Source organism: Coregonus lavaretus, assembly GCF_964263955.1.
Source record: "Coregonus lavaretus genome assembly, chromosome: 5".
Lineage (NCBI taxonomy): Eukaryota > Metazoa > Chordata > Actinopteri > Salmoniformes > Salmonidae > Coregonus > Coregonus lavaretus.
This window is the reverse complement of record NC_139992.1, coordinates 3976468-4004384: the sequence shown is the minus strand read 5'-3', so window position 1 is coordinate 4004384 and position 27917 is coordinate 3976468. Positions and strand designations below refer to the sequence as shown.

Sequence of the window (27917 nt, the reverse complement as noted above, 5' to 3'; positions counted from 1 at the left end):
GGGAACTGAATTTCATATGTGAAAACAACATTTCTCACGATTTCTCTGTTCTGACCTGCAGTGCTGTTGAGGATGGTAGCAGGGCAGGAGGAGGTGGAGAGGATGGCCATGGTGTCCATGTTAGTGAGCTGCAGGGCGTCTCCCTTCTTCACAGTGTAGTGACCTGTCTGCAGCCTGACCTTTGCCCTCTGGGGGAGGCCTGCCAGCAGCTGGTCTGAAACAGAGACAGTGTGTGTTTTTGAAATGGTCCTTTCAAAATGGTATTTTATATTTCCAATACATGACAGTCACCAACAACAACACAAAACATACAATATACAAAAGAAAACACAAATGCATAACACAAAACAACAGCAATGAAATATTTCCGTCATCCTCTTGGTACATCGACTTCAATACAAAACCTAGGAGGCTCATGGTTTACACCCCCTTCCATAGACTTACACAGTAATTATGACTACTTCTGGAGGACGTCCTCCAACCTATCAGAGCTCTTGCAGCATGAACTGACATGTTGTCCACCCAATCAAAGGATCAGAGACGGAATATAGCACTGAAAGCATAAGCTACAGCTAGCTAGTACTGCAGTGCATAACATGTGGTGAGTAGTTGACTCAAAGAGAGAGAAAGACAATAGTTGAACAGTTTTGAACAAATTAATTTCTTCAAAAATGAAGGAGAAGTGAGAGAGAGAGAGCTAGCTATATTTTGTTTAAAAAATAAAAAATAGTTTACCTTTCACTTACTTAGCTAATGCAGCTCATTTAAGCCTACTCAACAACCTGACTCAAACAGAGAGGATTGCTATATATGTTGGCTAGCTAGCTAGCTGGCTAAGGCTATCCAACACGGCAACTCGTCCAAGTCTAGGTAAGCTTTCGGTTTTATTAATTTATTGCCACCCGGGCTAAACTGCTTGCTGTACACTGTAATGCGTGATTGTACACATTGATTGGATTGTGGGTTTACTAAATGCGTTAGTTTTAGTTTGTTGACTATAACGTTAAATATGGTGACAACAATGTAAGCTGTGTAGCGGTTAGCGTTTATGGTATGAAGGTTTGGCTAGGAGAGGTTTTTGCGCCTGGTCACAGACAACTGTTGTGTTGTGCCCTGAAGTCCACAAGCGAAGGGAAAAAGGTGAGAGGAGGAGAGCGCGTAGATGCGAGAAATAATTATACAATGAGCAAAGAGATGATGCTGTTTGGCTGCTATGAAAGTGAACTGTGTGCGGGTGAACAGGGGTGTATTCATTCCGCAGATTCTGTTGCAAAATGTTTCTCAAAGGGATACTTCTGGATTTTGTCAATGAGGCCCTTTATCTACTTCCTGAGAGTGAGCAATGACTGGAAGTCTACGGGTATCTGATTGGCTCACGAAACTACGTCTAACTTCCTTCATATTCGACACACAGACATAAAAATGGTATCCACATGTTCATCTGACTCTGAGGAAGTAGATAAAGGGCCACAATCCCAAAGTTTCCCTTTAAAGGAAGCAAATGGAACGAAACGGGGAGGCACCTACCTAAATTTGAAACTCTTGTTTGAGTGTGTAACGTTTTGCAACTGTTTGGACAAATGATTACACCCCAGATCTGCTGGAGTCAAAATGCAAGCCGAGATCTACCACTAAGATTAATTTTTAAACATTACTTAAAAATGTAAGCCTATGCAACATTAACCAATTAAAAACAGTTTTGTAGCAGTGAGCTTTGTGCAGTAGGCTATAGGTCCAGTACATTATCACTGCATTTTGGCTACGCTTGAATTGCCCTGCCAATGTTGTTCTTCTCAGACTATTTAGAAATTATATTTCAACATGTTAGGTGTATGATCACACTGGTAATAGATCGTTTGTTGTATTACTTGTGGAGGCACAACTGAGTGAGCAGAATCATTTATTTTTATTTATACACAAAAATGTATGCATGCATGACTGTAAGTCGCTTTGGATAAAAGCATCTGCTAAATGGCATATTATTATTATTATTATTTTTTTTTTAACTGGACTAATGGCCTGCATCTGATAGTCAGTCTGAGGTGAGGGAGGGAGCAGCGGTGAGGCTGCCTCTCACCCGACTCACCGTCCCTCCCTCCCTCCCTCCCTCCCTCCACTGAGAAAAGGGGACAGTCTTCCAGCTGATGGCGAAACTCACACTGCATTATTTCTGCCTCATGCACTTATTCATGTTGTTACTTCCTCGATATTAAAAAAAAGACACAAGCCACAAATAATAACAACGCAAGCTTATCGGAACACTTTGCGATACTCATTCATTGCAGCTGCAGTACTGGTTGTAGCGTGAGTGGAAGTAGGGAGAACACACATTTTATGGCTTATAAAGGTGTTGAACAAAGTGTTAACAGTGCTGGATAACAAATTAAACAGGAACATGCTGATAATATCAGCAGCTCTTTGCTGTATTTATTGAGTCTCTCTCTAGTCATGGTTTTAAACGTTTTTAAATCTCACAGTTTCAACTTTGCTGTGCGTTCAAGGTTTCTTTTTCACAGTCTATTGAGTGAGGAAACTGTGCAGACACGGTGATCTGAGCTATCTGATTGGCCAGCGGTATGGCCTGTAGGTGCACTTGATTTGCTCTCTGGGCCTGCCGGGTAGGCGGAGTTCTACCTTCAGATACAGTGGGGAAAAAAAGTATTTAGTCAGCCACCAATTGTGCAAGTTCTCCAACTTAAAAAGATGCGAGAGGCCTGTAATTTTCATCATAGGTACACGTCAACTATGACAGACAAAATGAGGGAAAAAAATCCAGAAAATCACATTGTAGGATTTTTTATGAATTTATTTGCAAATTATGGTGGAAAATAAGTATTTGGTCAATAACAAAAGTTTCTCAATACTTTGTTATATACCCTTTGTTGGCAATGACACAGGTCAAACGTTTTCTGTAAGTCTTCACAAGGTTTTCACACACTGTTGCTGGTATTTTGGCCCATTCCTCCATGCAGATCTCCTCTAGAGCAGTGATGTTTTGGGGCTGTCGCTGGGCAACACAGACTTTCAACTCCCTCCAAAGATTTTCTATGGGGTTGAGATCTGGAGACTGGCTAGGCCACTCCAGGACCTTGAAATGCTTCTTACGAAGCCACTCCTTCGTTGCCCGGGCGGTGTGTTTGGGATCATTGTCATGCTGAAAGACCCAGCCACGTTTCATCTTCAATGCCCTTGCTGATGGAAGGAGGTTTTCACTCAAAATCTCACGATACATGGCCCCATTCATTCTTTCCTTTACACGGATCAGTCGTCCTGGTCCCTTTGCAGAAAAACAGCCCCAAAGCATGATGTTTCCACCCCCATGCTTCACAGTAGGTATGGTGATCTTTGGATGCAACTCAGCATTATTTGTCCTCCAAACATGACGAGATGAGTTTATACCAAAAAGTTATATTTTGGTGTCATCTGACCATATGACATTCTCCCAATCCTCTTCTGGATCATCCAAATGCACTCTAGCAAACTTCAGACGGGCCTAGACATGTACTGGCTTAAGCAGGGGGACACGTCTGGCAATGCAGGATTTGAGTCCCTGGCGGCGTAGTGTGTTACTGATGGTAGGCTTTGTTACTTTGTTCCCAGCTCTCTGCAGGTCATTCACTAGGTCCCCCCGTGTGGTTCTGGGATTTTTGCTCACCGTTCTTGTGATCATTTTGACCCCACGGGGTGAGATCTTGCGTGGAGCCCCAGATCGAGGGAGATTATCAGTGGTCTTGTATGTCTTCCATTTCCTAATAATTGCTCCCACAGTTGATTTCTTCAAACCAAGCTGCTTACCTATTGCAGATTCAGTCTTCCCAGCCTGGTGCAGGTCTACAATTTTGTTTCTGGTGTCCTTTGACAGCTCTTTGGTCTTGGCCATAGTGGAGTTTGGAGTGTGACTGTTTGAGGTTGTGGACAGGTGTCTTTTATACTGATAACAAGTTCAAACAGGTGCCATTAATACAGGTAACGAGTGGAGGACAGAGGAGCCTCTTAAAGAAGAAGTTACAGGTCTGTGAGAGCCAGAAATCTTGCTTGTTTGTATGTGACCAAATACTTATTTTCCACCATAATTTGCAAATAAATTCATTAAAAATCCTACAATGTGATTTTCTGGATTTTTTTTTCTCAATTTGTCTGTCATAGTTGACGTGTACCTATGATGAAAATTACAGGCCTCTCTCATCTTTTTAAGTGGGAGAACTTGCACAATTGGTGGCTGACTAAATACTTTTTTTCCCCACTGTACATGAAATGGTTCAAAATTGGAACAGTTCACCTTCCCGGCGCCAGGGCTGCTGAATCAAGTGCACCTACCGCCAACAGCGCGAAACGAATAAAACAAATAGGAACGCAAGGCTTTATCGTTGTTGTTTTTTACAGAAATGTTTGGTGATCGACCAGGAATGGCTTGGGGATCGACCGGTTGGGTGACCACTGAGCTAGATGCAGCCAAGAGTATGCAAGGCGGTATTGAACGCGTCAATGTCTGTCACCTTGATGACTCCAATTTGTCTCTGGTCCTGTGCACCTACGTTATAAACTTTCAATTGTACGCTATATATGGGCAAATTTGAGTATCATGTTACCTTGAGCTGGGTGAATGGAATATGAATGACAGTCATCCAATATGCTGTAATAGAAATAAGGCCACACTCATTCAAAAATGTATTGTCCTCCCTCATCTTAAACGGCACAGACCGCCACTGGTGTGTGGTAGTACAGGGTGTGATTATACCAGTCATTTGAACTGTGTGTATCATAGACAAAAGTTTGAGTGTTTCAATTAGTAGGTTTTGTTATCTGTTTAAACAAACCTGTTTTATTTTTGTACTTAAAGATTGTATATTGTTTTTTTGTGGTGTGGTTTTCATATAATAATTAGTCATTTAGCAGACGGTCTTATCCAGAGCGACTTACAGGAGCAATTAGGGTTAAGTGCCTTGCTCAAGGGCACAGACAGATTTTTCACCTAGTCGGCTCGGGGATTAGAACCAGCGACCTTTCGGTTACTGGCACAACGCTCTTAACCACTAAGCTACCTGCCGCCCATATCAGCCCCTTGGGCTTCCAACCACACCTGCACACCCTTTTATTAAAATGACTTTTTATCTGTTTTGTTGTCTATCACTTGTTTTCTTTGGCGTAAATAACTAAAACTAAAACTAAATGTGTCAGAGAGAGAGAGAGAGATACCTGTGAGGGGCTCCACGGTGAGCTGGGGCTCCTGAGAATAGACCTCGTACTGGACCAGAGGAGAGATGTGAGGCAGGACAAACTGGACCTGGCCCACTGTGGCACACAGCTGACGCAATGTGTAGGTACCCGGCTCCTGACTCTACACCAGGAGGGGAGAGAGAGAGGGAGAGAAAGAGAGAGAGAGAGAGAAAAGAGTCAATGGACAATCTACAATCTCAAGTGATAATGACGTCCTGTAGTTACACTAACAGCCCTGTACTGTGGAAGAATACAATCACAGCATTATATTAATAGTCTTACTGGCACACTGAAGACAATGCTGTTGTTGCCTGGCAGCAGAGTGACATCACCGCTCATTAGAATCTGTGCCCCGTCATCCACGACAACAGGAACTGGGCTGAGAAGGTTGGGCGTGTCCGGTGACGGGCTGCTGTCATGACGACGCATGACCAGGTGTGTGTTCTTACACACCATGCCGGCGGAGTTGAGCGTACGAGGGTCTGAGGGGCTGCGGTCCTGGATCTCCTCCAGCTCCAGAGAAGGACCAGCAGTGGAAGGGGGCATCCCTGAGGAGTTATCCAGGGGGAAAAGCACCGTCCCTGGGTATGGCCGTCTCTGTGGCCCCCTGGTCTTCCCATTAGTCCCTCCCTGCTCCAGGTTTAAGTGAACACTGACAGACAGCTGCTCCAGAGGCACAGCCACAGGCATCAGGCTGCGCAGACACAACTCCACCTGCAGGGCGGCGCCAGAGTGCACCGTGGCTGTTGCCGGGCGGAACTGCAGCTGCGTGAGCTGGGCGAACAAACTCATACTGAGCGCCACCTTCTGGGCTGCAGAGGGATAAGATGTGAAGGGAGAGAGACAGGGGCACGGGTGAAATATAATAACGTGTCAATGGATGAATCTACATCAGGGCATCCAACCCTAATCTAGCACACCTGATTCTGGTTGATAAGATTAATCTGTGGCACGTTCAGCAGGACGCAACATTCTGGAACTTTCCGAAAGAAATATGTTATGTAGAACAAGCATGCCTCTCTGACATGTAGAATAAGGAATCATGTCAGCTCCAATCAATGGCATTTCTATCTGCAACATTCGAAAACGTTTGGCAACAGAACGAGGCCCAGGTTAGTTAAAACTGGGGTTGGAGCGAAAACCTACAGGACAGGAGGGTAGCTCTCCAGGAACAGGGTTGGACCTAAACCGTGATGACTAACTCAAATAATCTACTATGACTAGCTGCTTACCCTTGCTGTCTGTTGATTGGTTGGCGAAGGTCAGGATCTCCTGACAGAAGTGGATCCTCTCCTCATTGGTCAGATTGGCATCACCTGCCAACAAGGCGCTTGTCTGCAGGTAGCTAAGGGTGGGTTGTCAAGGAAACCGGCAGCCAATGGGCAATGAGAACATGAGCTACGAGGAAGACATTGGTCCTTCATACTACCCTATAGCAGTAAACATCCTTTGCTATTTGTTGTTGGTTTCTATTTGTATTTTTTAAATATTTTTTTATGTGATATGTGTTATGACTGCTGCAAAATGAATTGCCTCTCTGAGGACATCAAAGTTCTCTGAATCTGAGTATAGAAGAAGTGAATGACATTCATTCAAAGTGATCACATAATGGCAACAACTGACATCTTTGGTATTACACTTTTCCACTCATTTACATCCAGTGAAGGTTCCTCTCTAGGTTTCTTCCCAGGTTCCTGCCTTCTAGGCCACATGAGTCTGGTTCCTCTCTAGGTTTCTTCCTAGGTTCCTGCCTCTTAGGGACTTTTTCCTAGCCCCTGTGCTACTGCCTCTGCATTGCTTGCTCTTTGGGGTTTCATTGATTGACTGATTAAAGGATACTTCTCTGTCCTCCCCAGCAGTTTCTGGCACTCAGCCATCTGCTTCCTGGTGTGAGTGACAGGTATGCTCCACCCCTCTGACACGTATGACCTCAGAGCATCCTGCAAGAAGCCCTCCGCCTGCTCAGGGTCACCCTTCCTCCTTATTACACACACACACACACACACACACACACACACACACACACACACACACACACAAAATGAAGTTCCTACAGGTCATGTACTTGACTTGTTGACTGTGCAGAAGCTGGTAGAAAGACATTTCCAGGCAGCAGATTGTTGAGAAGTGGAATGACGACCAACGTCCATCACGGTCTCTTACATGTAGAACTCTGCCAGGCTCTTTCCAACGAGCAGCGCTGACCTCATCCTGCCGATGGCCCTGTACATCTCCACAGCAGCATGAGACAACTCCTGATGGACAGATGGAGGGAGGGAGGGAGGGAGGGAGAGAGGGAGGGGAGGGAGGGAGGGAAGGAGAGGGAGGGAGGGAGGGAGGGAGGGAGGGAGGGAGGGAGGGAGGGAGGGAGGGAGGGAGGGAGGGGAGGTGAGGGAGGGAGGGAGGGGGGGATGGGAGGGAGGGAGGGAGGGAGGGAGGGAGGGAGGGAGGGACGGAGGGAGGTGTGGCACAGGGGGATAAAATTGATGCTGTTTAGTTTTAAGAATCAAGCCGACAGACTTTTTATCTGAAAGACTGTCACCACATACAAACCAACATGTTTCATATCTGAACTTACAAGATAGTGTCTCTCAAACGCCTCCACAGAAGACAGGGCCTCCTTCAGTTTTTTATACGGGCTCTGCAAGCTGTGGACTGAAAGAGAGGAGAGAGAGAGAGAGAAGAGGAGGAGGAGTCCTCTGTACCATTTGGCTCAGAACCCTATCCTCTACCTCATCCCATCTGCTTCATCAATGGCAATGTACTGAGAGCCTATGTCAAGTTAATGTCGTTTCCAATTAAAATGTTTAACGTTTTTATTCCTGCCTATAATTGTTATACTCCCCAATGACACCCTAACCCGCCCCCCCCCCCCCCACCCCTCCCACCCCCTCACCAGTCTCAGGCTTCTCATCCCCCAGTCCAGCCAGCAGGTCCACAGTTCTGTTCAGCTCCAGAGACAGCGGACCCTTCTCTGACACCAGACCACACATATAACCCAGAGACTTCAGCTGGGAAAGAGAGGGAGGGAAGGAAGAGTTGAAGAAATTAAGAAGAAAGAAAAACAATATGAAAAGTTCAAGGGGAGTAGTGATGAGGTATAGTTATAGTAGTTATAATATACAGTGCTTTGCAAAAGTATTCATCCCCCTTGGTGTTTTTCCTATTTTGTTGCATTACAACCTGTAATTGAAATTGATTTTTATTTGGATTTCATGTAATGGACATACACAAAATAGTCCAAATTGGTGAAGTGAAATGAAAAAAATAACTTGCTTCAAAAAATTCAAAAAAATTAATCACGGAAAAGTGGTGCATGCATATGTATTCACCCCCTTTGCTATGAAGCCCCTAAATAAGATCTGGTGCAACCAATTACCTTCAGAAGTTACATAATTAGTTAAATAAAGTCCACCTGTGTGCAATGTAAGTGTCACATATATATATACAGTGGGGAGAACAAGTATTTGATACACTGCCGATTTTGCAGGTTTTCCTACTTACAAAGCATGTAGAGGTCTGTAATTTTTATTATAGGTACACTTCAACTGTGAGAGACGGAATCTAAAACAAAAATCCAGAAAATCACATTGTATGATTTTTAAGTAATTAATTTGCATTTTATTGCATGACATAAGTATTTGATACATCAGAAAAGCAGAACTTAATATTTGGTACAGAAACCTTTGTTTGCAATTACAGAGATCATACGTTTCCTGTAGGTCTTGACCAGGTTTGCACACACTGCAGCAGGGATTTTGGCCCACTCCTCCATACAGACCTTCTCCAGATCCTTCAGGTTTCGGACTTTCAGCTCCCTCCAAAGATTTTCTATTGGGTTCAGGTCTGGAGACTGGCCAGGCCACTCCAGGACCTTGAGATGCTTCTTACTCCTTAATTGCTCTGGCTGTGGAAGACCCAGCCACGACCCATCTTCAATGCTCTTACTGAGGGAAGGAGGTTGTTGGCCAAGATCTCGCGATACATGGCCCCATCCATCCTCCCCTCAATACGGTGCAGTCGTCCTGTCCCCTTTGCAGAAAAGCATCCCCAAAGAATGATGTTTCCACCTCCATGCTTCACGGTTGGGATGGTGTTCTTGGGGTTGTACTCATCTTTCTTCTTCCTCCAAACACGGCGAGTGGAGTTTAGACCAAAAAGCTCTATTTTTGTCTCATCAGACCACATGACCTTCTCCCATTCGTCCTCTGGATCATCCAGATGGTCATTGGCAAACTTCAGACGGGCCTGGACATGCGCTGGCTTGAGCAGGGGGACCTTGCGTGCGCTGCAGGATATTAATCCATGACGGCGTAGTGTGTTACTAATGGTTTCTTTGAGACTGTGGTCCCAGCTTTCTTCAGGTCATTGACCAGGTCCTGCCGTGTAGTTCTGGGCTGATCCCTCACCTTCCTCATGATCATTGATGCCCCACGAGGTGAGATCTTGCATGGAGCCCCAGACCGAGGGTGATTGACCGTCATCTTGAACTTCTTCCATTTTCTAATAATTGCGCCAACAGTTGTTGCCTTCTCACCAAGCTGCTTGCCTATTGTCCTGTAGCCCATCCCAGCCTTGTGCAGGTCTACAATTTTATCCCTGATGTCCTTACACAGCTCTCTGGTCTCTGCCATTGTGGAGAGGTTGGAGTCTGTTTGATTGAGTGTGTGGACAGGTGTCTTTTATACAGGTAACGAGTTCAAACAGGTGCAGTTAATACAGGGAATGAGTGGAGAACAGGAGGGCTTCTTAAAGAAAAACTAACAGGTCTGTGAGAGACGGAATTCTTACTGGTTGGTAGGTGATCAAATACTTATGTCATGCAATAAAATGCAAATTAATTACTTAAAATCATACAATGTGTTTTTCTGGATTTTTGTTTTAGATTCCGTCTCTCACAGTTGAAGTGTACCTATGATAAAAAGTACAGACCTCTACATGCTTTGTAAGTAGGAAAACCTGCAAAATCGGCAGTGTATCAAATACTTGTTCTCTCCACTGTATGTATTCACCCCCTTTGCCATGAAGCCCCTAAATAAGATCTGGTGCAACCAATTACCTTCAGAAGTCACATAATTAGTTAAATAAAGTCCACCTGTGTGCAATGTAAGTGTCACATATATATATATATATATATATATATATATATATATATGTGACATATGTGAATAGTTATGCACGCTCAAGTTCTGTTAAAAATGTGAATAGTTATGCACGCTCAAGTTCTGTTAAAAATGTGTTTTAAAAAATGAATAGTTATGCACGCTCAAGTTCTGTTAAAAATCTGTTTGAAAATTTTTTTTTGCATCTTCAAAGTGGTAGGCATGTTGTGTAAATCAAATGATACAAACCCCCCCCAAAACAATAAATTTTAATTCTAGGTTGTAAGGCAACAAAATAGGAAAAATGCCAAGGGGGGTGAATACTTTCGCAAGCCACTGTAATAGTGTTGTGCTACCTTCAAATCAATCAAATATATTTTATGAAGCCCTTTTTACATCAGCGGGTGTCACAATGTGCTTTACAGATACCCAGCCAAAACACCAAAGAGCAAGCAATGCAGAGGCAGAAGCACAGGGGCTAGGAAACACTCCATAGAAGGCAGGAACCTGGGAAGAAACCTAGAGAGGAACCAGGCTCATATGGCCTAGAAGACAGGAACCTGGGATGAAGCCTAGAGAGGAACCAGGCTCATGTGGCCTAGAAGACAGGAACCTGGGAAGAAACCTAGAGAGGAACCAGACTCATGTGGCCCAGAAGACAGGAACCTGGGAAGAAACCTAGAGAGGAACCAGACTCATGTGGCCTAGAAGACAGGAACCTGGGATGAAGCCTAGAGAGGAACCAGACTCATGTGGCCTAGAAGACAGGGACCTGGGATGAAGCCTACCTTGTCAGTAGCATAGGCCCACAGGCCCACCGTGTGGGAGACATTAGCCTCTAGCTGGGCCTGGTCACAGCAGCCTTCTATACGGTGCAGAACCTCCAAGCAGCTGAGGAAGACCCAGCAGTCTAACGCCCCCTCTAGCATAGACACCTACACAACAACAACAACAACAACAGTTTAGCTAACAGCACACTGCAAATTTGCTTGAAATTTACCCATAGAAAAATACAAAATCTGTGAAAAAGAGAGAGGAGAGGGAAAGAGAGTGAGAGTAACCGTACACCATCCCATCATCACCCAGTAACCGTACCCCATCCCATTACCACCCTATAACCATACCCCATCCCATCACCACCCAGTAACCGTACCCCATCCCATCACCACCCAGTAACCGTACCCCATCATCACCCAGTAACCGTACCCCATCCCATCACCACCCAGTAACCGTACCCCATCACCACCCAGTAACCGTACCCCATCATCACCCTGTAACCATACCCCATCCCATCACCACCCAGTAACCGTACCCCATCATCACCCAGTAACCGTACCCCATCACCACCCAGTAACCGTACCCCATCCCATCACCACCCAGTAACCGTACCCCATCACCACCCAGTAACCGTACCCCATCATCACCCAGTAACCGTACCCCATCCCATCACCAACCAGTAACCGTACCCCATCCCATCACCACCCAGTAACCGTACCCCATCACCACCCAGTAACCGTACCCCATCATCACCCAGTAACCGTACCCCATCCCATCATCACCCAGTAACCGTACCCCATCACCACCCAGTAACCGTACCCCATCACCACCCAGTAACCGTACCCCATCATCACCCTGTAACCATACCCCATCCCATCACCACCCAGTAACCGTACCCCATCATCACCCAGTAACCATACCCCGTCATCACCCAGTAACAATACCCCATCATCACCCTGTAACCATACCCCATCCCATCACCACCCAGTAACAGTACCCCATCCCATCACCACCCAGTAACCGTACCCCATCACCACCCAGTAACCGTACCCCACCCCATCACCACCCAGTAACCGTACCCCATCATCACCCAGTAACCGTACCCCACCCCATCACCACCCTGTAACCGTACCCCATCATCACCCAGTAACCGTACCTCATCATCACCCAGTAACCGTACCCCACCCCATCACCACCCAGTAACCGTACCCCATCATCACCCAGTAACCGTACCCCATCATCACCCAGTAACCGTACCCCATCCCATCACCACCCAGTAACCGTACCCCATCCCATCACCACCCAGTAACCATACCCCATCATCACCCAGTAACCGTACCCCACCCCATCACCACCCAGTAACCGTACCCCATCACCACCCAGTAACCGTACCCCATCCCATCACCACCCAGTAACCGTACCCCATCATCACCCAGTAACCGTACCCCACCCCATCACCACCCAGTAACCGTACCCCATCCCATCACCACCCAGTAACCGTACCCCATCCCATCACCACCCAGTAACCGTACCCCATCATCACCCTGTAACCATACCCCATCCCATCACCACCCAGTAACCATACCCCATCACCACCCAGTAACCGTACCCCATCACCACCCAGTAACCGTACCCCATCCCATCATCACCCAGTAACCGTACCCCATCCCATCACCACCCAGTAACCGTACCCCATCCCATCACCACCCAGTAACCATACCCCATCACCACCCGGTAACCGTACCCCATCATCACCCTGTAACCATACCCCATCCCATCACCACCCAGTAACAGTACCCCATCACCACCCAGTAACCGTACCCCATCATCACCCAGTAACCGTACCCCATCATCACCCAGTAACCGTACCCCATCCCATCACCACCCAGTAACCGTACCCCATCACCACCCAGTAACCGTAACCCATCATCACCCAGTAACCGTACCCCATCCCATCACCACCCAGTAACCGTACCCCATCATCACCCTGTAACCATACCCCATCACCACCCTGTAACCATACCCTATCCCATCACCACCCAGTAACCATACCCCATCACCACCCAGTAACCGTACCCCATCCCATCACCACCCAGTAACCGTACCCCATCATCACCCAGTAACCGTACCCCACCCCATCACCACCCAGTAACCGTACCCCATCCCATCACCACCCAGTAACCGTACCCCATCACCACCCAGTAACCGTACCCCATCCCATCACCACCCAGTAACCATACCCCATCACCACCCAGTAACCGTACCCCATCACCACCCAGTAACCGTACCCCATCATCACCCAGTAACCGTACCCCATCCCATCACCACCCAGTAACCGTACCCCATCCCATCACCACCCAGTAACCGTACCCCATCATCACCCAGTAACCGTACCCCATCCCATCACCACCCAGTAACCGTACCCCATCACCACCCAGTAACCGTTCCCCATCCCATCACCACCCAGTAACCGTACCCCATCTCATCACCACCCAGTAACCGTACCCCATCCCATCACCACCCAGTAACCGTACCCCATCATCACCCAGTAACCGTACCACATCCCATCATCACCCAGTAACCGTACCCCATCATCACCCAGTAACCGTACCCCATCATCACCCTGTAACCATACCCCATCCCATCACCACCCAGTAACCGTACCCCATCCCATCACCACCCAGTAACCGTACCCCATCCCATCACCACCCAGTAACCGTACCCCATCCCATCACCACCCAGTAACCGTACCCCATCTCAACACCACCCAGTAACCGTACCCCATCCCATCACCACCCAGTAACCGTACCCCATCATCACCCAGTAACCGTACCCCATCCCATCACCACCCAGTAACCGTACCCCATCATCACCCAGTAACCGTACCCCATCATCACCCTGTAACCATACCCCATCCCATCACCACCCAGTAACCGTACCCCATCCCATCACCACCCAGTAACCGTACCCCATCACCACCCAGTAACCGTACCCCATCCCATCACCACCCAGTAACCGTACCCCATCCCATCACCACCCAGTAACCGTACCCCATCACCACCCAGTAACCGTACCCCATCACCACCCAGTAACCGTACCCCATCACCACCCAGTAACCATACCCCATCATCACCCTGTAACCGTACCCCATCATCACCCTGTAACCGTACCCCATCCCATCACCACCCAGTAACCGTACCCCATCACCACCCAGTAACCGTACCCCATCACCACCCAGTAACCGTACCCCATCACCACCCAGTAACCGTACCCCATCATCACCCAGTAACCGTACCCCATCATCACCCAGTAACCGTACCCCATCCCATCACCACCCAGTAACCGTACCCCATCCCATCACCACCCAGTAACCGTACCCCATCATCACCCTGTAACCGTACCCCATCCCATCACCACCCAGTAACCGTACCCCATCCCATCACCACCCAGTAACCGTACCCCATCCCATCATCACCCAGTAACCGTACCCCAACCCATCATCACCCAGTAACCGTACACCATTCCATCACCACCCAGTAACCGTACCCCATCACCACCCAGTAACCGTACCCCATCATCACCCAGTAACCGTACCCCATCCCATCATCACCCAGTAACCGTACCCCATCACCACCTAGTAACCGTACCCCATCCCATCATCACCCAGTAACCGTACCCCATCATCACCCAGTAACCGTACCCCATCATCACCCAGTAACCGTACCGCATCACCACCCAGTAACCGTACCCCATCATCACCCAGTAACCGTACCCCATCCCATCATCACCCAGTAACCGTACCCCATCATCACCCAGTAACCGTACCCCATCACCACCCAGTAACCGTACCCCATCATCACCCAGTAACCGTACCCCATCCCATCACCACCCAGTAACCATACCCCATCCCATCATCACCCAGTAACCGTACCCCATCCCATCACCACCCAGTAACCGTACCCCATCATCACCCTGTAACCATACCCCATCACCACCCAGTAACCGTACCCCATCACCACCCGGTAACCGTACCCCATCCCATCACCACCCAGTAACCGTACCCCATCCCATCATCACCCAGTAACCGTACCCCATCACCACCCAGTAACCGTACCCCATCCCATCATCACCCAGTAACCGTACCCCATCCCATCACCACCCAGTAACCGTACCCCATCATCACCCAGTAACGTACCCAATCACCACCCAGTAACCGTACCCCATCCCATCATCACCCAGTAACCGTACCCCATCCCATCACCACCCGGTAACCGTACCCCATCATCACCCAGTAACCGTACCCCATCCCATCACCACCCGGTAACCGTACCCCATCACCACCCAGTAACCGTACCCCATCATCACCCAGTAACCGTACTCCATCCCATCACCACCCAGTAACCGTACCCCATCACCACCCGGTAACCGTACCCCATCACCACCCAGTAACCATACCCCATCACCACCCGGTAACCGTACCCCATCATCACCCAGTAACCGTACCCCATCACCACCCAGTAACCGTACCCCATCACCACCCGGTAACCGTACCCCATCATCACCCAGTAACCGTACCCCATCACCACCCAGTAACCGTACCCCATCCCATCATCACCCAGTAACCGTACCCCATCACCACCCAGTAACCGTACCCCATCCCATCACCACCCGGTAACCGTACCCCATCCCATCACCACCCGGTAACCGTACCCCATCCCATCACCACCCAGTAACCGTACCCCATCCCATCATCACCCAGTAACCGTATCCCATCACAACCCAGTAACCATACCCCATCATCACCCAGTAACCGTACCCCATCCCATCATCACCCAGTAACCGTATCCCATCACCACCCAGTAACCGTACCCCATCACCACCCAGTAACCGTACCCCATCCCATCACCACCCAGTAACCGTACCCCATCACCACCCGGTAACCGTACCCCATCATCACCCAGTAACCGTACCCCATCACCACCCAGTAACCGTACCCCATCCCATCATCACCCAGTAACCGTACCCCATCACCACCCAGTAACCGTACCCCATCATCACCCAGTAACCGTACCCCATCCCATCATCACCCAGTAACCGTACCCCATCACCACCCAGTAACCGTACCCCATCCCATCATCACCCAGTAACCGTATCCCATCACCACCCAGTAACCGTACCCCATCATCACCCAGTAACCGTACCCCATCCCATCACCACCCAGTAACCGTACCCCATCACCACCCGGTAACCGTACCTCCAGCAGGCATAGCTCCTGGACACAGTTCTGCAGCAGCTCCAAGGCTCTCTGTGTGACCTCCCAGGGCCTCTGGAGGAAGATGAGCAGGGTACACTGCCGACAGAACAGGTAGCTGCGTAGCTCCAGCAGGCTAGCTTGGCCGCGCTGGATCCCATCTCTCTTCTCCATGTCTATGGGCTGCCGCAGGAGCAAGCCGGTCCAGCTCTTCACCGGGGAGCAGAAGGATCCCAGCCAGTTGGCCCCATCTACACAAAGACACAGAGACGAGCAGAATAAAAAAAAACTAGATGTTTATTTTAATGTATTGAATCGCTGACTTATAAAGCTTGAGTGATTATTATTTTATTTTTATTTTTATTTTATTAGGATCCCCATTAGCTGTTGCAAAAAACAGCAGCTACTCTTCCTGGGGTCCACACAAAACATGAAACATGACATAATACAGAACATTAATAGATAAGAACAGAACAAGGACAGAACTAAAAAGGCAGACGTGGCCAACATATCAATGCATACACACAAACTATCTAGGTCAGATAGAGGAGAGGCGTTGTGCTGTGAGGTGTTGCTTTATCTGTTTTTTGAAACCAGGTTTGCTGTTTATTTGAGCAATATGAGATGGAATGGAGTTCCATGCAATAATGGCTCTATATAATACTGTACGCTTTCTTGAATTTATTCTGTATTTGGGAACTGTGAAAAGTCCCCTGGTGGCATGTCTGGTGGGGTAAGTGTGTATGTCAGAGCTGTGTGTAAGTTGACTATGCAAAATGTTTGCATTTTCAACACATGAATGTTTCTTATAAAAAGAAGAAGTACTGCAGTCAGTCTCTCCTCTACTGTTAGCCAAGAGAGACTGGCATGCATAGTATTAATATTAGCCCTCTGATTACAATGAAGAGCAAGATGTGCTGCTCTGTGAGAGGGAGAAGTGCTGCTCTGTGAGAGGGAGAAGTGCTGCTCTGTGAGAGGGAGTTTGTGGCTATACATGTATGTGGTCCTTTCGCTCAGTTGGTAGAGCATGGTGCTTGCAACGCCAGGATTGTGGGTTTGATTCCCAGGGCCACCCGTCCGTAAAATGTATGCACGCATGACCGTAAGTCTCTTTGGATAAAAGCGTCCGCTAAATGGGCACATAATATTATATATATTAGATGACTTATAAAGCATGAGTGAGTTTGGGGCTAGACACGTACCTCCAGCCCCGAAGTTAAGGACATACTGAGTGAAGAGCGCATCCAGCTCGTCATACTGGATCAGAGCATCCTCAAACTGCTGCAGCATCTCAAACACAAAGGCCAACTCCTCCTGCACACAACAAAAACACAGATCAGATACACACACACACCACACGTGATCAAACCTACAGCTCAGAAACTGATATAGACTCATATACACACACACAATACATACACATCCTCTTCTTCCTGTATACAACCACATATTCACACCGGAGACATGCTCTCACATGAAACACACACAGACAGACAAGCACGGACCTACCTGTACCATGAAGTAGTCACAGAAGCTCCAACCGGGCTGATTGCGTTTCTCCCGGAGTGTGCGCATGTCATCCTCGAAGCGTCCCAGGTTCTGAGTGAAGGACATCAACAGCAGAGTCCTCAGCTTTAGCAGGAAGGCACTCCACGACTCCTGAGACCTGGACGAGTCCTTTAGAGGGTCTGACAGAACCACACACCTAGGAGGGAGGGAGAGAGAGAGAGAGAGAGAGAGAGAGAGAGAGAGAGAGAGAGAGAGAGAGAGAGAGAGAGAAGGCAGAGATTTCCACCAGTCATTTTGTTCTGATCTGTCAGATCAAATCTGTCTTGTGGCTATTTGTGTTTCTCATTTCCAGCCTCCATTTTGTTTGTATCCTGTGTTGTAATGTGTGTCCATTTTGTTTGTATCTTGTGTTGTAATGTGTGTCCATTTTGTTTGTATCTTGTGTTGTAATGTGTGTCCATTTTGTTTGTATCCTGTGTTGTAATGTGTGTCTCACCGGTCGTTCTGCTTGTTACAGAAGTCATTACGGATCTTGTCCACTAAGGAGGAGCGAGGCAGGATGTTGGTCTTGTTCTTCTTCTTGGCATCGCTGGTCTCCACAACAACGATGACCCAGTCAGCTGACCCGTGGAGCCGCAGGTTGCCCTGCCACCTCATCATGTCGTCCCTCACTGACGCCTTGTACACCTCTGTGTCCTAGAGGGTTTATTGACGGTTCATTATTAATTCATAATGTTGTTTAGAAATCATTTATAAATCAGTTATAACTCATTGGTTAGTCCTTTCTCAACCCCTAATAATAATAATAATAATAATGAGGTATGTTTTGTGTGTTCACTGTTCAGACATTGATACAGACCATCATAAAGTAACTCTCACATTACGAGTCAAATAAACGGTATCTCCAGTCACTTTTCAGGGCATCAAATGCCAGGAAATACTACTGATGCAAACCGCTACAGGAGTCATTAACAGTGGCGGTCAGTGCCGTTTAAGATGAGGGAGGACACATTTTTTTTTCATGAGCATGGCCTTATTTCTATTACAGCATATTGGATGACTCTCATTCATATTCCATTCACCAAGTTCAATGTAACAGCGTTAGGTTTAGGCTACTACATGATACTCGAATTTTCCCTGTACCCATCATGAGGTTGCTACAACCTAGCCTATGAATGAAAGTTTACAACGTAGGTGCACACAGGTCGAGAGACAAATTTGAGGTCACAGGCAGTGACACATGGACAGACAGTCACATTCAATACCGCCTTGCACACTCTTGCCTGCATCTAGCTGATCTAGGTTGTAATCATTAGTCCAACAGTTGCAAACAGTCTCTATTGGACAAATTCAGGTATGTTTATCCCCGTTTTGTACCGTTTGCTTCCGTTTAAGAAAAGTTTTTCAACAGAATCGGCGGAATGAATACACCCCTGATCACACGTAAAACACAGTTTACTTTCATAGCAGCCACGTTGTATTCCTTGTCGCATCTACGCGCTCTCCTCCTCTCACCTCTTCCCTTTCGCTTGTGGACATCAATGCACAACACATCAGCTGTAGGTGGCTTAGTGGTTAAGAGCGTTGTGCCAGTAACCGAAAGGTTGCTGGTTCTAATCCCCGAGCCGACTAGGTGAAAAATCTGTCGATGTGCCCTTGAGCAAGGCACTTAACCCTAATTGCTCCTGTAAGTCGCTCTGGATAAGAGCGTCTGCTAAATTACTAAAATTTAAAATGTCTGTAGGTGACCAGGCGAAAAAACTTTTCCAAACAGCCTACATCGTTGTCACCATATTAGCTAAAGTAACGTCATAGTCAGCATTGCTAATAGAACTAACGCTTTAGTAAACCCACTACAATCATGCAGTAACGTTACAGTGTACTGTCAGTAAGCAGTTTAGAAGTTACACCCGCGAGGCCCCGGTGGCAATAAATTAGTAATACCAAAAGCTTACCATGACTTGGAAGAGTTCCAGTGTTGTGTTGGAAAGTCATAGCCAGCTAGCTAACATAGCAACCCTCTGTTTGAGCAGGGTGTTTCAGTAGGCTCAATTAGCTGCATTTGCTGGCTAAGTAAGTGAAAAGAAATGACAAAATCTCTCTCTCTCGCTCCTCCTTCATTTTGGAATAAATTGATTTGTTAAAAACTGTTCAACTATTGTCTTTCTCTCTCTTTGAGTCAACTACTCACCACATTTTATGCACTGCAGTGCTAGCTAGCTGTAGCTTATGCTTTCAGTACTAGATGACTTCTCTGATCCTTTGATTGGGTGGACAACATGTCAGTTCATGCTGAAAGAGCTCTGATAGGCTGGATAGACGTCCTCCTAAAGTTGTTATAATTACTGTGTAAGTCTATGGAAGGGGGTGAGAACCATGAGCCTCCTAGGTTTTGTATTGAAGTCAATGTACCGAGAGGAGGACGGAAGCTAGCTGTCCTCCGGCTACACCATGGTGCTACCCTACAGAGTGCTGTTGAGGCTACTGTAGACTTTCTTTGCAAAATAGTGCGTTTTAATCAATTATTTTGTGACATGTGATTATTTTTAGTATAGTTTTATCTAAAAAGGATAACTTTTTTTTTATGTTTTACAATTTTAATTTTTATGAAATTCACTGAGGAGGATGGTCCTCTCCTTCCTCCTCTGAGGAGCCTCCTCTGGTCATTGCTATATCGTCCTTCAATGTCCTGGATGAACGCTTGTGAATGACATCTTTAATGAGTCCAACAGCCTTGAGATACTAAAGAACTAAAGAGCTTCTAAAACAAAAGGCTCCCTGCAATAGCTATCCGTTACGCAATGTTTCCTACGTCGGTCACGAGTCGCTGACTGGACCGTTACGCAATGTTTCCTACGTCGGTCACGAGTCGCTGACTGGACTGCACTTCATTAAACAAGTAAACTGCCCTTTTAGTACATCAACCGCTGTTTCTGTTTCCTAAGCACTTTTCCACTGAACTGCTCTCTCCCTCATCCCCCTGAACAAACTGAGGGGCCAGCCAGTTTACACTCATTAGGAGAACAAACAGACAAACAGACACACACACACACACACACACACACACACAAGACACAGACACAGACACAGACACAGACACAGACACAGACACAGACACAGACACAGACACAGACACAGACACAGACACAGACACAGACACACACAGACACACACACACACACACACACACACACACACACACACACACACACACACACACACACACACACACACACACACACACACACACACACACTAAGGAGAATAGTAGAGGAATCCTCCTGGGACTAAACGCAAACAATATGTGGACCAGCTTGAATACACAACATGTAATGTGTTTTGTCTGTCAGCCATCCATCTGCTGCCTGTTCATAGGACCTTGTGCACTAATAATCCACTCTGGATCAAAATCATCTAGATATGGTGGGATGTAACAGACTATGGACAGTAGAATTGATGTGTGTGTGTGTGTGTTTACATGAAACGGGCACGGCACCACTCACACAGCAGTCTGTCCAGTAGATATGGAGGAAAGGGAAGGTGAGGAGAGTTTTGTTTCCCTCTTTAGGGAGGAGCTCCTCTTTGAACTGGACAAAGTTGGCCTCTAGATGGATCATCTTTGGTGCTCGTCCATACGACCTGGAGATTTAAAAAACTATTATGATATAGACGGTCTATAAGGAGTTTATACATTATAATGTGTATACACTGAGATGCTCTTATCTAGCATGGACCATTAAACCAACATATAGGTCGACAAATCCATTCAGCAGTACCAAAAAAAAAAAACGGTTTCAATTAGACCAATTACATCCTGGCACATCTTGTCAACACTCACCTCCTCCACTCCATTGGTTCCCTGGGAAGCTGCTGGGCCAAATGGGTGTAGAGAGATGTGAACAAGGTCTGGTCCCCAGCGCCTGGTGGAGAGAGGGGGGGAGATTAGGGAAGAGGAGGAAGAGGAAAGGAAGGAGGAGAGAGAGAGAGAGAGTGAGCAGAACAGAAAATCCCCTGATACCCAATAAGAGCCTGTCAACACAGGATTATATGTTCATTTAAAATAGCAAGTCGAACTTCAGGACTGGAATTGAATAGCCCTTCCCTACAATCCAGCTCCACACTCAATACGGCCTGCCGGCTGTCACCCCTCTCTCCTAGTGTTCTGTTCCCAGACACATACAGTGGGGGAAAAAAGTATTTAGTCAGCCACCAATTGTGCAAGTTCTCCCACTTAAAAAGATGAGAGAGGCCTGTAATTTTCATCATAGGTACTCGTCAACTATGACAGACAAATTGAGAAAAAAAAATCCAGAAAATCACATTGTAGGATTTTTAATGAATTTATTTGCAAATTATGGTGGAAAATAAGTATTTGGTCACCTACAAACAAGCAAGATTTCTGGCTCTCACAGACCTGTAACTTCTTCTTTAAGAGGCTCCTCTGTCCTCCATTCGTTACCTGTATTAATGGCACCTGTTTGAACTTGTTATCAGTATAAAAGACACCTGTCCACAACCTCAAACAGTCACACTCCAAACTCCACTATGGCCAAGACCAAAGAGCTGTCAAAGGACACCAGAAACAAAATTGTAGACCTGCACCAGGCTGGGAAGACTGAATCTGCAATAGGTAAGCAGCTTGGTTTGAAGAAATCAACTGTGGGAGCAATTATTAGGAAATGGAAGACATACAAGACCACTGATAATCCCCCTCGATATGGGGCTCCATGCAAGATCTCACCCTGTGAAGTCAAAATGATCACAAGAACGGTGAGCAAAAATCCCAGAACTACACGGGGGGACCTAGTGAATGACCTGCAGAGAGCTGGGAACAAAGTAACAAAGCCTACCATCAGTAACACACTATGCCGCCAGGGACTCAAATCCTGCAGTCCCAGACGTGTCCCCCTGCTTAAGCCAGTACATGTCCAGGCCCGTCTGAAGTTTGCTAGAGTGCATTTGGATGATCCAGAAGAGGATTGGGAGAATGTCATATGGTCAGATGAAACCAAAATATAACTTTTTGGTAAAAACTCAACTCGTCGTGTTTGGAGGACAAATAATGCTGAGTTGCATCCAAAGAACACCATACCTACTGTGAAGCATGGGGGTGGAAACATCATGCTTTGGGGCTGTTTTTCTGCAAAGGGACCAGGACGACTGATCCGTGTAAAGGAAAGAATGAATGGGGCCATGTATCGTGAGATTTTGAGTGAAAACCTCCTTCCATCAGCAAGGGCATTGAAGATGAAACGTGGCTGGGTCTTTCAGCATGACAATGATCCCAAACACACCGCCCGGGCAACAAAGGAGTGGCTTTGTAAGAAGCATTTCAAGGTCCTGGAGTGGCCTAGCCAGTCTCCAGATCTCAACCCCATAGAAAATCTGTGGAGGGAGTTGAAAGTCCGTGTTGCCCAGCGACAGCCCCAAAACATCACTGCTCTAGAGGAGATCTGCATGGAGGAATGGGCCAAAATACCAGCAACAGTGTGTGAAAACCTTGTGAAGACTTACAGAAAACGTTTGACCTGTGTCATTGCCAACAAAGGGTATATAACAAAGTATTGAGAAACTTTTGTTATTGACCAAATACTTATTTTCCACCATAATTTGCAAATAAATTCATTAAAAATCCTACAATGTGATTTTCTGGATATTTTTTCTCTCATTTTGTCTGTCATAATTGACGTGTACCTATGATGAAAATTACAGGCCTCTCTCATCTTTTTAAGTGGGAGAACTTGCACAATTGGTGGTTGACTAAATACTTTTTTTCCCCACTGTACACTGCTGAAAAAAAAAAAAGCACAGGTGTTGAAGATACTGACATGACAAAAGGAAGCCCATACCCCACTAGACCCCCAGAACCAACCTTTCCCTGTGTGGTTAAAGGGTGATATGAGGGCAGGTACCCCATACCCCACTAGACCCCCAGAACCAACCTTTCCCTGTGTGGTTAAAGGGTGATATGAGGGCAGGTACCCCATACCCCACTAGACCCCCAGAACCAACCTTTCCCTGTGTGGTTAAAGGGTGATATGAGGGCAGGTACCCCATACCCCACTAGACCCCCAGAACCAACCTTTCCCTGTGTGATTAAAGGGTGAAATGAGGGCAGGTACCCCATACCCCATGAGACCCCCGATTTATGATGGAGTTGAGCGGCGACTAGTGTGGGCGGACTAGTGCTCTGACATCACATAAAATGACGTTTTTTTATTTTTTTTAAACTACTGATTTCAGCACCCAAAGAATACATTTGACATTTTAGTAATTTAGCAGACGCTCTTATCCAGATTGAAGATACTGACATGACAAAAGGAAGCCCATACCCCACTAGACCCCCAGAACCAACCTTTCCCTGTGTGGTTAAAGGGTGATATGAGGGCAGGTACCCCATACCCCACTAGACCCCCAGAACCAACCTTTCCCTGTGTGGTTAAAGGGTGATATGAGGGCAGGTACCCCATACCCCACTAGACCCCCAGAACCAACCTTTCCCTGTGTGGTTAAAGGGTGATATGAGGGCAGGTACCCCATACCCCACTAGACCCCCAGAACCAACCTTTCCCTGTGTGATTAAAGGGTGAAATGAGGGCAGGTACCCCATACCCCATGAGACCCCCAGAACCAACCTTTCTTTCCCTGTGTGGTTATAGGGTGATATGAGGGAAGGTACCCAATATCCCATGAGACCCCCAGAACCAACCTTTATTTCCCTGTGTGGTTATAGGGTGAAATGACAGAAGGTACCCAATCCCCCACCAGACCCCCCAGAACCAAACGTTCCCTGTGTGATTAAGAGTGGCGAGGGAGGGGGGAAAGAGCAACACCTGTTCCGAAATGTGATGATGAGACAAATTCTGTCTCTTGGTAACAGCACTCTTGTTGTAAACTGACTACAGCAAAGCAAAGCCCACTGCTGGGCATTCAGGACTAAGAAACATAGCAAGGCTTGACATAATTAAGCTGTGGGAATATTCTAACACACTGTCCGTACACATGCAAAGGGAGAATGTAGCATTTCCTGGTGAGGCTTCTATTGCTGCTGTTTTGTGTGTCTGTCACAGGCAAACAGCCATTGGACTTCTAATCTAATTGACCTTTCAGTCATACAAACGCTGCAAGTGTGCTGCCCAATAAAGCTGAGACTTTGCCCTTGTGAATAGGGCTGTTCAGGGACCGACGCTGTATAGCTCTACTAGTAAATCCTGTTGTTGCCTCTAATAGTATGTACAGTGGGGGGAAAAAGTATTTAGTCAGCCACCAATTGTGCAAGTTCTCCCACTTAAAAAGATGAGAGAGGCCTGTAATTTTCATCATAGGTACATGTCAACTATGACAGACAAAATGAGAAAATAAAATCCCACATTTTTTTTTTCTTCTCATTTTGTCTGTCATAGTTGACGTGTACCTATGATGAAAATTACAGGCCTCTCTCATCTTTTTAAGTGGGAGAACTTGCACAATTGGTGGCTGACTAAATACTCCCCCGGAGAGAACCGCAGCTCATGAACAGACAGTAGGTTTTCTGGCTATGATGGGAATGGTGACAGCTCTTATCAAGCATACCTCAAAAGGTCATTACATTTCCATTTGAATCACTGACTTACAAAATCAAATCACATTTTATTTGTCACATACACGTGTTTAGCAGGTGTTATTGCGGGTGTAGCGAAATGCTTGTGCTTCTAGCTTATCCTCATCTATTTGTCCCTCAAACGGAGTGTAGTAAACTCGTAGCCGACTAAACTCAACTCCACGATTTATGATGGAGTTGAGCGGCGACTAGTGTGGGCGGACTAGTGCTCTGACATCACATAAAATGACGTTTTTTTATTTTTTTTAAACTACTGATTTCAGCACCCAAAGAATACATTTGACATTTTAGTAATTTAGCAGACGCTCTTATCCAGAGCCACTTACAGTTAGTGAGTGCATACATTTTCATACTGGTCCCCCTGTGGGAAACGAACCCACAACCCTGGCGTTGCAAGCGCCATGCTCTACCAACTGAGCTACACGGGATTACACGAAACAATCAGTCGTTTTTTATTTAAAAAAAACATAATTTCATGTGACGTCCACCCACACTAGTCGCCGCTCAACTTCATAATGGAGTTGAGTTTAATCGGCTGCCAGAAGTATAGTATATTAAGCCCATAGGCTACCAGCCCAGACAGGTCACCTGTGATACAAGTCAGTATTTGACATCCATCCATGTCTGAGGACGTTGGGAGATTACGTGAAAAACCGGCCACTAGGGGCAACAGTGAGCACTGTTGCCTTCAAGTAGGTTTCAGTTTTGCTATGATGTTGTGGATGGTGATGGCTGATGGGCGTCTTTGTCTGGTGCCAAAGGTTGCATGTTCGAATCCAGTGATAGAAAGTAGTTTTTTTGATTTTTGTTTTAAGCCTATCCTAAACCTTAACCATTCGGAGTTAATGCCTAACCTTAAAATTCGGAGTTAATGACTAAACTTAACCTTAAACCGTTTGAAATTTTATGTTTGGAACAACTTCGAAATTTGACTTTTGAGAAACATGGATTAACCTAATTCTGACCTGACTGTGAGAGCTTGTTGACCAGCCAGCCATGGTGGTCCAGGGACAAGCAGGCCAGAGCTTAAAATAAAAATTCTGAGAAGCTCACTTGAAAGGCCAACAGAGGAGTTTCTCCCCACACACACTCACACTGTAGCCTCTGTCTGTACATAGCCTAAAGATTCATTAATTTGTGTGGCCCCCGGCTAAGCTAGATGTTATGTATCCAGTCAGGTGCATTCTTGCGTGATGACAGCAGGTTGCAGAAACTGCATCGCGAGCTGTGTCGTAAGGAGAAGGACAGCAAATATTATCTGTCTCCATTAGCTGATATAGTAGCATAGCCTAATACATATATCATCATAAAATGATAAGGAAAGAAACTGCGATTGAAGATGGTTCAATGGACGTTATCAATTTGTCAGGCGGCGACGGTCACTGTTACTGCAAGAAATGGTGCTGACGTTACAAAGCCAGACCATTATTTAAGGCCACTGATATGCGGCGGCAACTGGCTGACTTGCCCGGAGCTGTGTCAAACTCACAGACCTCGCTACAAATAGCTGTCGGGCTGAATAAAACGACTGCAACATCACCCCACCAACAAAACACTCACATGTCACAATCGGCTTGTTCTCCATTGTGTAAATAATGGGCTTCTCCTCTTGAGGCTCCATCATGGATTCCGATAGTCAGTGGTAGCCCCCCATGTCATGTAAAAATCCGGGTTGTTATTAGTAAATGCTTATGCATGCAGACAGTCGTGGGGTGTAATCATTAGTCCAAACAGTTGCGTTTTGCAACGAAAACGTGAGTTTCTATTGGACAAAGTCAGGTAGGTCACGCCCCGTTTCGTTCCGTTTTCTTCCGTTTAAGAAACGTTTTGCAACAGAATCTTAATGAATACGCCCCTGATGTATCGATGGGGCCGTGTCTACTGGCAGTGTCCCGTTACGCTTCCTGGAACACACCTTCACTCTACTACGTAGCCTATGCGCAATTTAAAGGGAACGCCGCATAGGCTGTTGCAGCACCTGATGTCTCCCTAAGTGAAAATGTATAAATGCCTAACAGAATCCTTTCTCATAGTGAAATTCAACACCAGGTGGTGTTCCTAACTGGAAACATTCAATCAATAACAATCAATCAAATGTACCTTTCAAATAGATTTGTTCAAATATGTGGATGTTTGATTTCAATGACTATTCGGAATGACTAGTTTAAATAACTGTAGTTGGAAATTATTTTCATTTTCACCATTTAAGTAAAGTTATAATGGTGAGGTGGTGGAAAAAATCTGCCGGCAAGATGGAAAACTCTGCTGTTCTGCCCTTGAGCAAGGCAGTTAACCCCCTGGATGTGGATTAAAGCGGCACCCTGCAACTCTCTGATTCAGAGGGGTCGAGTTCAATGTGGAAGGACCATTTCAGTTTAATGCATTCAGGTGTACTGACTAGGTATCCCCCTTTATTTTTTTGATTTGGTATGTCTATCTATGAATGTATTACAGTGACTAT

General features: G+C 46.5%; 1 protein-coding gene across 1 annotated transcript in view; it reads right to left on the bottom strand.

The window, feature by feature from the left end:
* The window catches only part of LOC311130072 (trafficking protein particle complex subunit 10-like), a 34645-nt gene extending 7528 nt beyond the window's left edge, over positions 1–27117 (bottom strand). The window contains exons 1-16 of the mRNA XM_084162726.1: positions 27017–27117; positions 21695–21776; positions 21360–21495; positions 18353–18552; positions 17857–18052; positions 17550–17661; positions 16351–16598; positions 11108–11254; positions 8114–8228; positions 7796–7872; positions 7381–7472; positions 7057–7197; positions 6450–6562; positions 5500–6029; positions 5197–5338; positions 56–214 (exon numbers count right to left, since the gene is read on the bottom strand). Of these exons, the coding sequence (XP_084018852.1) occupies positions 56–214; positions 5197–5338; positions 5500–6029; positions 6450–6562; positions 7057–7197; positions 7381–7472; positions 7796–7872; positions 8114–8228; positions 11108–11254; positions 16351–16598; positions 17550–17661; positions 17857–18052; positions 18353–18552; positions 21360–21495; positions 21695–21776; positions 27017–27080 (2554 nt within the window). The 5' untranslated portion in view covers positions 27081–27117. The remainder of the gene's footprint in view (positions 1–55; positions 215–5196; positions 5339–5499; positions 6030–6449; positions 6563–7056; positions 7198–7380; positions 7473–7795; positions 7873–8113; positions 8229–11107; positions 11255–16350; positions 16599–17549; positions 17662–17856; positions 18053–18352; positions 18553–21359; positions 21496–21694; positions 21777–27016) is intronic.
* Positions 27118–27917: the final 800 nt, after the last annotated feature.